This window comes from Camelus ferus, chromosome 1 (genome assembly GCF_009834535.1).
Source record: "Camelus ferus isolate YT-003-E chromosome 1, BCGSAC_Cfer_1.0, whole genome shotgun sequence".
NCBI lineage: Eukaryota > Metazoa > Chordata > Mammalia > Artiodactyla > Camelidae > Camelus > Camelus ferus.
This window is the reverse complement of record NC_045696.1, coordinates 95,674,265-95,687,320: the sequence shown is the minus strand read 5'-3', so window position 1 is coordinate 95,687,320 and position 13,056 is coordinate 95,674,265. Positions and strand designations below refer to the sequence as shown.

The 13,056-nt window shown below is 33.9% G+C and overlaps 1 protein-coding gene across 3 annotated transcripts in view; it reads left to right on the top strand.

Annotated features, from left to right (window-relative positions):
• Positions 1–13,056, top strand: part of SUCNR1 (succinate receptor 1) — a 66,756-nt gene that overhangs the window by 41,126 nt on the left and 12,574 nt on the right. For 2 of the 3 annotated variants that reach the window (XM_032486238.1, XM_032486240.1), the window contains exon 2: positions 10,966–11,166. In XM_032486238.1, the coding sequence (XP_032342129.1) occupies positions 11,050–11,166 (117 nt within the window). In that variant the 5' untranslated portion in view covers positions 10,966–11,049. Of the gene's footprint in view, positions 1–10,965; positions 11,167–13,056 lie in introns of those variants that run through there. The other variant, XR_004322383.1, reaches the window with a different exon arrangement.

Sequence of the window (13,056 nt, the reverse complement as noted above, 5' to 3'; positions counted from 1 at the left end):
ACTCGTATCTCTTGGCCCTGATAAGGCCCCCATAATTCTAACCTCCTAAGATTGTGCCAGATTAGGTTCCTGTATTTACAGGGACAAAGGAACATTAAGGAACATTTCTTTCTCTTATGGATGGTCCCTTTTGTCAGAACAACAGTGTAACATCCTTTTTCTAGTTTATTTTAGTCAATCCTACATGGAAGTTATAAAGATTTTTATTGCCAAAGTTAAGACAACTTATTTTACATTTCATTTCTTTCTCTTTATGATACTTACATAGTTTGAAATGAAATACATTAAACTGGCAGAAATTTAAGAGCACAACCATATAAATGATAGTATGATAAACACTATCAAGAGAATATTTATTTGCTATTATCATTGCATCTAATAGCAATATGTAACTTTAAGCTGAGACAGGTGCGGATCTAGAGGTACATAATTTCCCCTCAGGATTATGCAGTAATTATTTATGTGATGACATAAATAATAGGCTTAAGTTTCATGATTCAAACAAGCTACACAGCTTCAAGTCATTTATCATTTAGCTCCTTAAAGGTAATAAGACACTGAAACAGAACCATTTTCAGTTCAGACTTAATGATCCTAATCATGAGTCATGTTTTCTCATTGTACAGTAAATTTTATTATTCTATTTTTAACTGGTAAGTGCCTGAAGGAAACTGAGAATAAAATGAATCAACACCCAACACTTATTTCCTATATCCTTCTTTCCCTTTAGGCCTAGACAAACAGTTTAATACAGTTTAGGCCTAGACATACAGTTTAAATACATACTTAACTGTATGTATTTAAGAAATTTAGAAATGAATTTATTGTAGTTGAGAGTGAGAGGAACGGCTGTCTTCTTATTTAATGAGCAGAGTAGGGTTAAAGAATGTGATTTCCTTCTGTCTTAAATGTGAAGCCATGAAGAAAGATTGGGGCTGCTGAGCTGGGATATTACAGGGAAGAGAAGGAAGCAGAGTTCAGGTCACTGAATCTTACGGTGACCCCTCCTGACATCCGTAGCCGTAATCACACAGGCCCCCCTGCCCATCTGCTACATCCACACTGGAGAGATGCGTTATTCCTTCCTTGGCAGTGGATACCTGCAAGAAAGGGAGGACTCCTAGACATTCTGGGAATGTACTGTGTGGTGCTTTAATATCACTAGTATTTGTAACTTCCTGCAGAGAGGACCTGTGTCTGCTCACCAAAAGAAGGGATTGTCAAGAAGTTGTATCTGTAAATACTTGTTTCATCATAAAATGTTTCCAAGAAGTATTTATTTCATGACTCTAAGGGAAAAAAGAGACAAAGGTGAGGGAGAAAATGTCACAATGTTGTTTTTATTTTTGTTTCAAATTAGGTACTCTCATGAAGACAAGGCAGGGTCTTCTTTGAGTCACTCTTATGTGCCCTAGTGCACCTAGCTCAGGCTCTGCCAACGGGCAGTATCAAAACACACACTGGTAGGAAGAGTGATCTTGGACTATAGGGGGAGATGTGTGTGTGTAAAATTATATATATATATAATTTTATATATATATATATGTATATATATATACACACACACTGATATGTAGTTATATATTATCGCATGTAATTATAAATAAATGAATAATGTAACATATTATATTATTTCTGTGGCAAGTGCCAGTTAGTAATGATAGCAATATAAAGATTTATGGAGTGGTGTGCTGATAAATGTTTAGCAACCATCTCTTTGTGAAAAATAGGAGTTGGGAGGAAGGTGGTACTGATTTACAGGACTTGACAATTTCCATTGTTTGAATATTCCAATTAAGGCCAACTTCAGACTACTACCTTGACCTCAACTAGCTCAAAAAATTCCTTAAAATGTAACAATAGGTTCTTATGAGCTGGTGTGAGTGAGAACCAGCACACCATTGGCTGTGTATGGATGGATCTGCTTATTCGAGTGAATAGGTGGGCTGTAAGGCATCTGCTTATGTGAAGATGCTTTCTGAATATCAGAAGAGATTACTTTTTTGTTTCACAGTACTCTAGATATTACTATTCTAATTATCCAGTGGCCTTCTGTGACCTGCACCACAATATAATAAATCAAGTTATAATTTCATCAACAATGGACAGTTTATCAGCTGGGTACAACTTGCTGGATACAGTTAATCTTTAGACAATAATGATTAAATTATTTTAAAATTTTAACTGGCATCTATTTATAGTGTACATACATATTTGGCTCTGAAATCCAGTGATATATGGACTATGAAAGAAATTTAATATCATTATGTTATATGTAAGAAATTATTGTTTTAGTGATACAAGAAGTTTCATTACTTAAACTATAACTACTATTCTCATTTTTACTTACCATTATTTTCAGAAGTCACCTTCTAATTCTCATTTCTATTTTTCCTTCAAATGACCTTTGGCAAGGATAAATTTTGTAATTAATGGGGAAAAAAACAGTATAATATATTGGAACTTTCTCTTGTCCAGAATAACTCTCTGGTTATACTTGGTACATCTTTGAAACCTTTAAAAAGTACTTTTTAGACAGATTTAAAACGTAATGTAGGGATGAAGATAAAATGTCAAGTTAAAAATTAATCAAAGCATCAAAGCTCCTCCAAGTAATTTTACTCATTTCTAATATCACTTACATTCCTCCTAATTTTTGTACAATAACAAGGCAATGTTCTTTTATTTCTAGTATTGAAGGAGCCACTACACATAACTACGATATGGAAATATAAGAACATATGCATTAACAGTGTGATTTATTCCTGTTATTTTAAAGAAACTATTATTAATTTATAATATTTGATTTAAATTCCTGTGTTGGGAGCCTTCTGCTTCTGGGAAAATGGAACAGTCATAGTTTTTCCTGTTCTTTCTGTCAACTGCAACTGAAAACGTAAGAAGATTCTGAAAGAGGGAGAGAAGAAGGCAGATCAGCTAGAGACTTTGGTACCCAGGAAATGACACAGTGGTAACTTCCCTTGGTTGTTTTTTATTTGTTTATTTGTTGTTGTTGTCTGCCTCATGTATACCAGGCTTGTAGATAAAGAAGCACAACCTAAAAATGGCAACAGGCACAGACAGAAAAAAGAGCCCCAATAAAAGCCTATTCTCTCTAGCTAAGAAGAAAGGAGAGGGACCGTCTAGCAAGATAGAAACCTTTAAAAACATTCCAGTTAAATCAAATACCAAACACCAGTGCGGGAAAAAATTGGCCCACTCCCACCCATGCCAGCAAAGTCTGACTGAGGAGCCTGGACTTCTACTCAGTCTGTGAAAGCACCTCAAACTCTCCTGGAAGGAGCCCGGACTTATCCCCACTGGGCAGCATCAAGGCACTTCCCCTCCCGCTACTCCCCGCTGGGGTGGGGGCAGAGGAGGCCCAGTGGGCAGCGTTCACATTCCTTGCTTTAGTGCCCTGACTCAGGTGGGAACTCTTTTCTCAGTTCACATTAACTTTTTCTCTGCACATATAATTTTCTCCTGCTGCCTCGTTCATGCCACAAAATCGCATCCTTGGTCTTTGCCTTTTATTTTTCGGTTTAATAGTACCTGTTACATTACTGACTTTCCGCCTAGAAAACATTATTTTATTTTTTAATTTCCCTAAAATTAAAAATAATAAAATTTTACCTATAAATTTATGTTTGTCTGGCAGAATGCTTATAAGTAAATTTTTTAAATTATGACTGCAAATATTTTCAATTTTGTAAAGGCATTGTATGCAAACTAAAATTATCAAAAACATATCAATTCTAGCAAAATCTTCCCATCTGTGTAAATAAAACTCGACAGTTATAAGGTTAATGGAGGCAGCAGATTGTCTTAATTAAAATAAATATGCAACAGACCTAGTAAGATATAAGCCAGCTTTCATGAATTTTGCTAATTTTTACTATCAGCAGTGAATTTATTGATTGCTATTAGTGAAGAACTTGTTCTTCCCCATTAATTCTTGTTCTTTGATCTTGACGTGCATGGATCTGTGCTTCCAAACATTCCCCAAGTCAGCACCATTCTTTAATATCCTGGGTTCTAAGAGGATTTTCTCCCCATTTCTATGGTTTTGTTTCCTTCATTTTCTTCTTGAGTTCACAAGTCGTGGGACTGTGTGATAGAATTTTTTTCCTGCATTCCCTCCCCCTGCAGACTATCTGAGAGGCTGGGTTTTCATTTCTCTAGTGAATAATATTTGGAAACTTCTGTCCTCTTTTTCTGTATACAAAATTCTCTCTGCTATTTAAAAGGAGGCTTGAGTAGTAACCAAAGGTGGACAAGGCCCTTGCATTAGTCACTGATCCACATGTTAACAAAAATTAATTGTGAAAATTTCAAGCACTCTGTTGGATTCTAAATTAATCAGCACACCAATACTCTGATTACTTTAAGTTGAAACTGATACCCTGTGAGTCTTGAATAGGATTATAAAGTTTATACAAAGAATAATCACTGAAACATTAATTCACTTATTATTTAGAAGCTGACATTTTGCAAAGAGTATTTGAAACAGTTTATAATAATTTTTAGATAATAGTAAAACCACTGACGCCAGAGTAAACAAATCTAGCTAATGTATTAACTGTAGTCAAACTCACAACCAGGAATTTTCTAGAAGCCTGCGGACAATAAGGAAACATGAAATGGCAGAAAAGATTGAGGGAAAAAATTCTCAATTGGTACTACATTTTTAAGAGGAAGTTATCATAGGGTAGAACCAGGTAATTTTTATTTAAATAAGAGCTACTATATTCAAGACAGCAAGAGTGGTATCTTTAATTGATAGGGGCTTCCTGGAGCACTCTGTTACAGAATATTCTGAGGTTAAGTTTGAGCACAGCAGAAACAACAGCATGATTAATGTCTACCATGGACTCAAGCAGGAAGGCAGGTGGCCCTTGTTATTTGCCATCCGTAACTCCACTCATCAATTTGCTTCATTTTTTTGTGAAAATCAAGGCTCAGATAATGCTGTAAATTTTTCAAGGTTGCATTTTAAATATTTGACTTTGCAAATCAACAAAAGAGGAGATTACAGAAAATCTAGATATTTAACAGTGTAATAAAAATTCTATCTTCTAAGGAATTCAAACAATAACAGCATCATATTGTAGACTATCTTCATGTGGGATAAGACTGTTGAAAATTTTAAGCAGATTTGAGTGCAAAAATTCACAAGTGCCTTGAGGTTAGGTTTTATACCTTCTTTATCCTTATATTTCCCATATTGCCCTGCTAAGTTAGGAGGATAGCCTAGAACTTAGGAGAAAAGAGAGAGATCAGATACTGGTTTGTGGAGAGATTTTCTAATCTACTTTTTCTCCTCTCACAATGCTTGGTATTTAACATTCAAGAATCTAGTGTCATTGAAATGTTTGTTTTTATTTTCCCTGTATTCTAATCTCTGCTACAAATTAGTATTTCACCATTTCCAGTTCTTAATAGATATACATGGAGGTCATTAAAAGATGTACAGTGAAGGAGGAAAGAATGGTAGAAAACGGAATGGGCATTTTTATTCAAAAGGTTTGCTTGGGGTTTGGCGGTTAAGGCCCTATCAGTGGTAAAACAAATTGATGCAGCTGGTGCATTTAATTGTGGTCACAGTGTAAACACAGAATTTTGTTTAGAACGAAGGGTCTTTTGGCATAAGTTTTTGTATTTTGCGTTCCTTTGGCAGTGAGAAATTCCTGGCTGACTCAGGTTTGTCATGTCCCTCCCCTGAACACAGAGGTATTATGAAGGGTCAAACGGCTGGATCCTCTTTCTCAAGCTTCCTGTTATTTTTCTTTCTTTCTTTTTTGTTAATCAAAATAGATAACGTTAGGCTTCAGTCTAGGGATGGATCAAAGAGTGGTTTTTCTCCTCTTCCAACAGGAAACAGTATATATATATGGTTCTCAGGGAGGGCTCCCTAGTACTCTCTTCTCCCTAGTGTTCAGCCTGGCATCTCCACTGCATACAGAACATCCCCCATTGCTCCCAAAGTCAGCCTTTCCTGTCCATGTGTATCCCTCCTAACCACCCAGAGCCTGATGTCCTTGTGCTTAGGATGGGGGTGCTCTATGCAATAATTTCTAAGCATTTCTCCAGATCTGACAGCCCATGCTAGGCATTTTGATCAGCAATTCTTTTAAATAATACAAGTGATGTTGGGTTTTAAAGTTAGGTTAACATGAGAAAAATACTGCTTACAGACACATAAATAATACATACTTGTGTTGGGTTGGGGGTATATTTTGAAAGGCAGTATTTGAAACATTTTGTTAACTTTTTACATTGTTTAATTGTGATTGTCAAGACTGCTACAGTCTAAAAATTCTTCATTATACTATATTACAATATTGCCCTAATGGTGAAGTCAAATTTTATTAGTCTTGCAGTATAATAAATCAGCATAAACATACTGAAAAAACTAATAATTGCATCAATAATTTTGTTTTACAGTTAAAGATAGTAATACAAGGGAATCACATCACTAAATGTTTTATTAGTGAAGACAGGTAATTTTTAAAATTTAAATTCATAACAATCACAGAGCACTTAGCTCTCTTAATGAACGTATTTCTCATACTCCAGGGAATTTTGAAAATCTCTCAATTCAATTACAAATGTTCAATGGAAGTTAATGAGACTGATTTCTTGTTCTTTGTTCCAAGGGTAAATAATATATTAGAACAAGCAAGGGGTGCAAGATGGGGAATGGTTAATTAGTATGCAGTTGAAAGTGCTTGTATGTACATCAAAACAATGAACTAGCTGTTCTTTGTTTTGTGTTGTTTTCATAAATAATACAAAATATTCCAAGAATCAAGGAAATTTGTACAAAACACAATAAATGTGATTGGAAAGACAGTAGTTGGATAGCCAATTGACAAATGAATAAGCTATTTCAATATTTCAGGCACTCTCCTTTTTTAATCAAAAAGGCTATATATAACTTGTATAGTTACGAATGAAAATTGTCTCTATAATTTCACACAAATGTCTGAATTTCACATCAGGAAAACAAGACATTATTTTTGTAGGGAAACACTAATGATTAACATTTATCATGTATTATTAAAAAATCATTTTGCTGTTAGAATTTGAGTATAAACTGAAAAATAAAAGGTGAATATGCTGTGTTTCTAGACTATTACTAGTTCAAAGAACTTAGAATCTTTTCAGCTGTAGCCAGGTATTTTTTAACAAGTAACACGTTTTAAGTCAGCAGAGAACAATTCTCTTGCATTTTGCTGAGCAATAATAAACATGGCACATTTTATTCAATAGGATAAGAAACAAAGAAGCAGCGATGTACAAATTTGCTTTATTAATGTGACTCTTACATGACAAGGGTTTTTATATCAAGAGGAAACATTGCTTTGCCTCAGCTGGAATGCCCGTCTTAGATAAACTACTTTTCATGGTAAAGTAAATTTGGTCAATAGATGTTTTGTTTGAGTTTTAGAATCTGGAAGAATTTAGAGAATATCTATACATACCCTCTAGAATATTTTCTCTTTTGCTGTTCTCTTAATTTCTTTTTTCCTATCTAAACCCATTCTTTGAATAGAGAAATAACCAGATAGCCTTGGGTAAGTCCACCCAGCCCAGCAACACCAAAATATCTTTCTCAGTAATCTTATTCATTTCATTCATTTCTCTTTGGAGTCATATTGTTGTTATTATTATTATTGCCCTTAAGGGTTTGGGAGAAATTGAATTGAATTAATTGTCCTCCTCTTTCCCTGCTTGTGATTCTTTGATGATCAGTGTGACCCTTAGACAAGCTTGTTTTCAACTTAGATTTGTTCGTGCTGTTGAAAGAAATGTGTCTTGTAAACATGCGTACAGCTGTTGCTAGCAGAACCTTCCCATAAACACTTTATTTATTTTAAATGTGTCTAGTTGTCTAATTTCTTACCTAAAATGATCTGTTCTGTTTAGTTGGTGGATTTAAGTACTTAAATTTGATAACCAGTAAATCTGATAACCAGTAATTAAACTTAGTGTTCATTTTAAACTTATTTTTATAGATTAAAAGACATGAAATTGCCATACATAAATAAAATAAAAATTATCCAGTATCAGTAATTTTATGTTTTGACCTAATATTTTCTTCTTTACCATGAGAGGGACAGAATAACAGTCAAAAGCTTGAGTTCAGGAGTCAAACAGACATGACTTCGAATGATAGACCAGTCATTTACTAGCTGTGTGATTGCAGATAATTATTTAATCTTTGTTTGGCCTTAGTTTCTTCATCTTAAAATTAGGGATAGTAATAGTGTGCACTGCATTAAATTCTTGTGAATATTAAAGGAATTAATGCACCCAGAGTGTTGTTATAGAGTGCTTAAAAATGTTTAAGTTATTATTAACATTGAATTTAATTAATATTTTTATTTAACTGTCTTCCTCATTTTTTTTTTCCTCTTCAATTTCCTGACTAGTTCTCCTGGTTTATAAGAACTGCTCTTGCATTCCTAGCCCATTGCATTTTCACATATTATCTCATTTGATACTAGGAACTTTATGAGGTTTATGGGGTAGAAATTATTATCCCTCTTTACAAGGAAACCAAGTTTTGTTATCTTTTCAAAGAACATGCAAAGCCACATGAGAATTTTCACGAAGCTGCCTTTTATAAGGTCATTTCCAAATGGATATTCCTGGGGAGCAAATATTCTAACACTGATGGCATTATGTTGGCATGACCATTGTGAATAAGTCTTCTCATTTATTATAAACTTCTATAATAGTCAGCATTTATTTAGCTATTAAGTGGTGAAGCCAAGGTCTGAAAGGAGGCAGTTTGCCTCCAGGCCCTATGCTCTTTAACCAGCACATTGTATTACTTCTTAGTAAATTATACTGCAAACTTTACTGTCTTTCAAAGTTTCATTTCTCCACAACCAGTAGATTTCAACATGTCACATTGTTTCTAAAACAAAACAAAACTAAACAAGACTAAAATTTAAAAAAACCCCAAAACATTGCCCCATTGAAATTTTATGTGCTGAATAGAAATCATTTCCTAGGAGATCTGTACTCCCACAGGCAAGACTGCTCCAGTCCAGTGCAAAATAAAATTGCAGGGCTCCGTGTTAAAAAGTTAAAAATTCCGATTAGAATGTGACAGTAGTGCATTAAGTCCAGTGGTCCTTTAGAGCATGGACCTTGTGTGACTAAAAGGTAGGACATCCATGACATGGGCCTTGGCCCTGTGTATCTGTCCTTCTGCAGACCTCAGTAAAGCCTCACTTTATGAATGGAACAGAAGCACTGGAGAACTCTCACTGAGTCTATCTCAGGATCAATTTGATTTCTCCATTGAGAGCATCCTAAGGCAGTGGGACCTTCAGTGAAGTAAGACTCTGGAGGGAAGCAAGGCTACCAGGTCTGATTACTGGTTCTGTGAGAAAGAAGAAGTATAGACCACTTTTCATCTTAACAGTCCAGAGTGAGATGGTGGTCAGGATGTGGGGAGAAGAAAGAGGAAGCTCTGGGGAACTCCCACCACCCTACAAAGAGGGAATCACCCTTGTCTTTCATCATAATAGTGGCAGAAACCTGTGAAATATATCCGTACACCTTGGTTGTTTGGAAAGGGTCTGTGTTAATTTATGTTTAACATAGCACTGGTCATTCAAATGCTTTGTTTTTTGCCCTTTCAAAATTGTAGACAAAAATGATGTTTTTAGTCTTCCTTCTGAAAGTAGAATAGAGTTAAATTTCTGAAAAGTAGTTGTCATTAATTTTTAGACTTTGATTCAATCTGTGGTATACGTCATTCAATCTTGGAGACAATCGCGAATCAGAGCAGGTGTTTGTAGAATCAAAATATATAGGTTTAAACTCAGGTCCCTCTCCTTACTAATTCTGTGACCTTGGGAAAGTTAATTAACCTCTCTGAGCCTCAATTTTTTTAATCTGTAAAGTGAGAAAACGTTTTGAAATAGTAACCTCAGAAGATCTTTATAAGTATTCAATATGTAAAGGTGCTTAGTGCAATACCTGGCATACCACAAGAACTCAACAAATTATATAGATATTATTTCATATAAATATGTATGCATTTCATTTACAAGTACATTTGTATTTCATGCATGTATATATTTTTAAGTATAGAATATATGTATGTAAGTACATACATGTATATATTTATAAAATACATTTTTTAAGTTTCTGAGTTTTGGGTTCTCATGTATTGGAGAAAGAGAAATGCTTGGCTAAAGGGGCTGGCTATAATGGTTTCTTTTTGGGCTTCTGCCTGTCATTGCCAACTCAACATTCAACTTTTATGGCATTCAAATTAAATTACTACTTCCTGCACAATTAGGGACTTTCTCAGCATCAACCCCGGTGCTTCAAATCAAGCAAACTGAGTGTTTACTTGAATATAAAACTAACATAATCCTCAGAAAAAAAACAGATGTTTCCTGTCTGAAATGGTGTTACTGTGCTTCCAGGTGCTATGCAGATCGTCGATTTGGATGTATAAATTGCCTTCTGTTGAGGTTTTCTTAGACACCACCTTTCTCCCTAATCCCTGGCCACCTGATGTATTTTTTATGTCTCTGGATTTTTATGTCACTGAAAATAAAATGGAAAATATCTGAAGCTCTAGTATCCCTTTTGATAGTACACTGACAGAGCATGCATCCAGATTTGCCTCCAAAATTTCAGTTTTATACTTCCCTCAAATTTGTTGGTAACAGCTGTTTAGTTATTACATGTTTGATACAGAATTCATCAAAATTTGTGAATTTAAAAAATGAAGAAAACGCAGAAGCAACTGTAAACTCAACATAAACAGTGCTTACCTTTTCTTATTATTTAAATATGCAAATAAACATGAAAATGAGTGCTTCCCTGTTGTTTTTCTAATGAATGGAATAATTTCAACAGTAGTCTTTTAAAAAATTTGTTAAATGTGTTTTCCATGAAATGAGTAATTTGTTTTGTGTCTTGACTTCTCAGGAAGTTCCCTTACTTGGACATCTTGACTTTGAGGTTTGACTGAATAAATTTCTCCTGGACTTTTGAATTATTAATCTTGGCTGCATGATATGCAAATTAGACTGCACTAAGTATGGCCAGCAGCACAGCACTGGGTCAGAAGCTGCATCAAGTTGCTGGCAAAGAATTTCTTTCAAGGGATCGGGGCCTTCCGACAGAATGGTAAGCTGTAATGCAACTCATGTTGCCCAGGTATATAAAGTAAGGTCAGACCTTCCGTTGGGGATTTCTTTTAAAAGTGGCCTGTGAGCAGTTAAGATTTTAAGTAATGTTTAAATGAACTATCTGAACTGTCATTTATAAGTACATGTAGAACAGCAAAAGAAACTAAAAGGAAGTCATAACTGTTTACATTTACTTCTTACAAAATTAGATTAGATGTCTTGTTTTAATTGTCAGATACTAAATTAATTTTATTAGAAGAGGTTTATTATATTTGCCAGTGTCTTGGTAACTTATAAAAAGAGTAATTGGATTTACTTAAATAAATGTAACTACTTATGGAAAGTAGTTTAAAGTTCCTAAAATTCCTAGTTTGTGTAAAACAAACTATCATATATATAGTATTTGCATGTTAAGAAAATAATGTGTTAGAGGAAATTTTAAGGCATTCTAAAAATGAAATTTAGGATTTATGTTTGTAAAAATTACATTATTCAAGAATATAGTTCACCAAGGAAAACTGGAAAATTGCAGAAACTCTTCCTATTATACTTGCCAGAACTTTTAATAATTGGTGAGGTATTTTTAAAGAAACTCATAAATACAAATTTGATACCATATTATCACTTTTTAGTGCTTTGATTTCTGGTGTAATTTCTGGAATATGTAAAAAATACATAAAAAATGAAGTCATTAATATTAAATGATTATATCTTTTCAGTGTAAATATTTTTATTCCAATTGTTTATTAATGAAAAAGTAAGTTGTTTAAAAATACTCATATTACTATGTAAATTTGCCTTAAAGGAGTAGTTAAGAATTAAAATTTCATAAATGTTCTTTGTTTAATTGTGATGATTATAAGAAAAAAACAGTTTAAAAGCTAATAAACTCTCAGATATATTTTAAGTTTAAGTTTCAAAAATGCATTTTTAAAAGAATGAATACAATTACAGTGAAACATTCTCAAATTAAAAATTAGAACTACTGATCTGCTTTTGTGAGTAAATTGAATATTATTTGTAGCTTAATATCTCTAACAGGTTTAGGTATGCTTTTAGAATATAATTAAAGATTTCACTTTAATTGCCAGTATCTAAGGAAGAAAACTCATTAAAAATAATTCATCCAAACCAGCTGATCTATTTGTCACAGTTTCTATTTCCTAAAAATTAAAAATATAACCACTAGAAAGCAGAAGAGAGAATATTTATTTTTCATGAGGGAAGAGGAACTTCCCTCATGAAAAATTGGAAATTTTGCTTAAAGGATTAGTTTACTTCATCAATTTGTAGAATTGTGATGGCCACACTAATAACACTCTTAGCTACAAACATCATCCAACTTGGAATCTCAGAACTGTGGGTCCTGATGAGGTTAAGCTGGCCTGTAAATATTAGACAGCCTAACTTTATGCTTTATAAATAATATTAAATATCAGGAGTGATTGGTGACGGTTTTGATTTCTTTTTTTTTGCCTATCTGCCTTTTCTGAGTGAGTGTTACATAATACATGTATTTTTAAAAGTTATTCTTTGAAAAAAGAATGAAGCAACCACTCTGAGAAGTAGGACCATGGTTAGTCTTTCACTTTCCTTATTCCACTTCCAGTAATCTTCGTCCCTACCACTTTCCTTATCTCCAAACCCAGTGGATGACTCAAAGGCAGAGGAATTCTCCATGGCATCAGTATGGCCCTTAACTTGCCTGAGTGGTAGCTATTGGTAATCTGGCTTCTAGTTATACAGGTCTTCATGGATATATTTTCCTTCCGTGGCAGTCAGACCTTTCTGTTACACATAAGCTACTGACAAAATTCAGTACATTTCAGAACTGACTAGGCAGAAAGATAAGAATTACAACTAGAAAAAGAGGAAATTCAAAAACGAA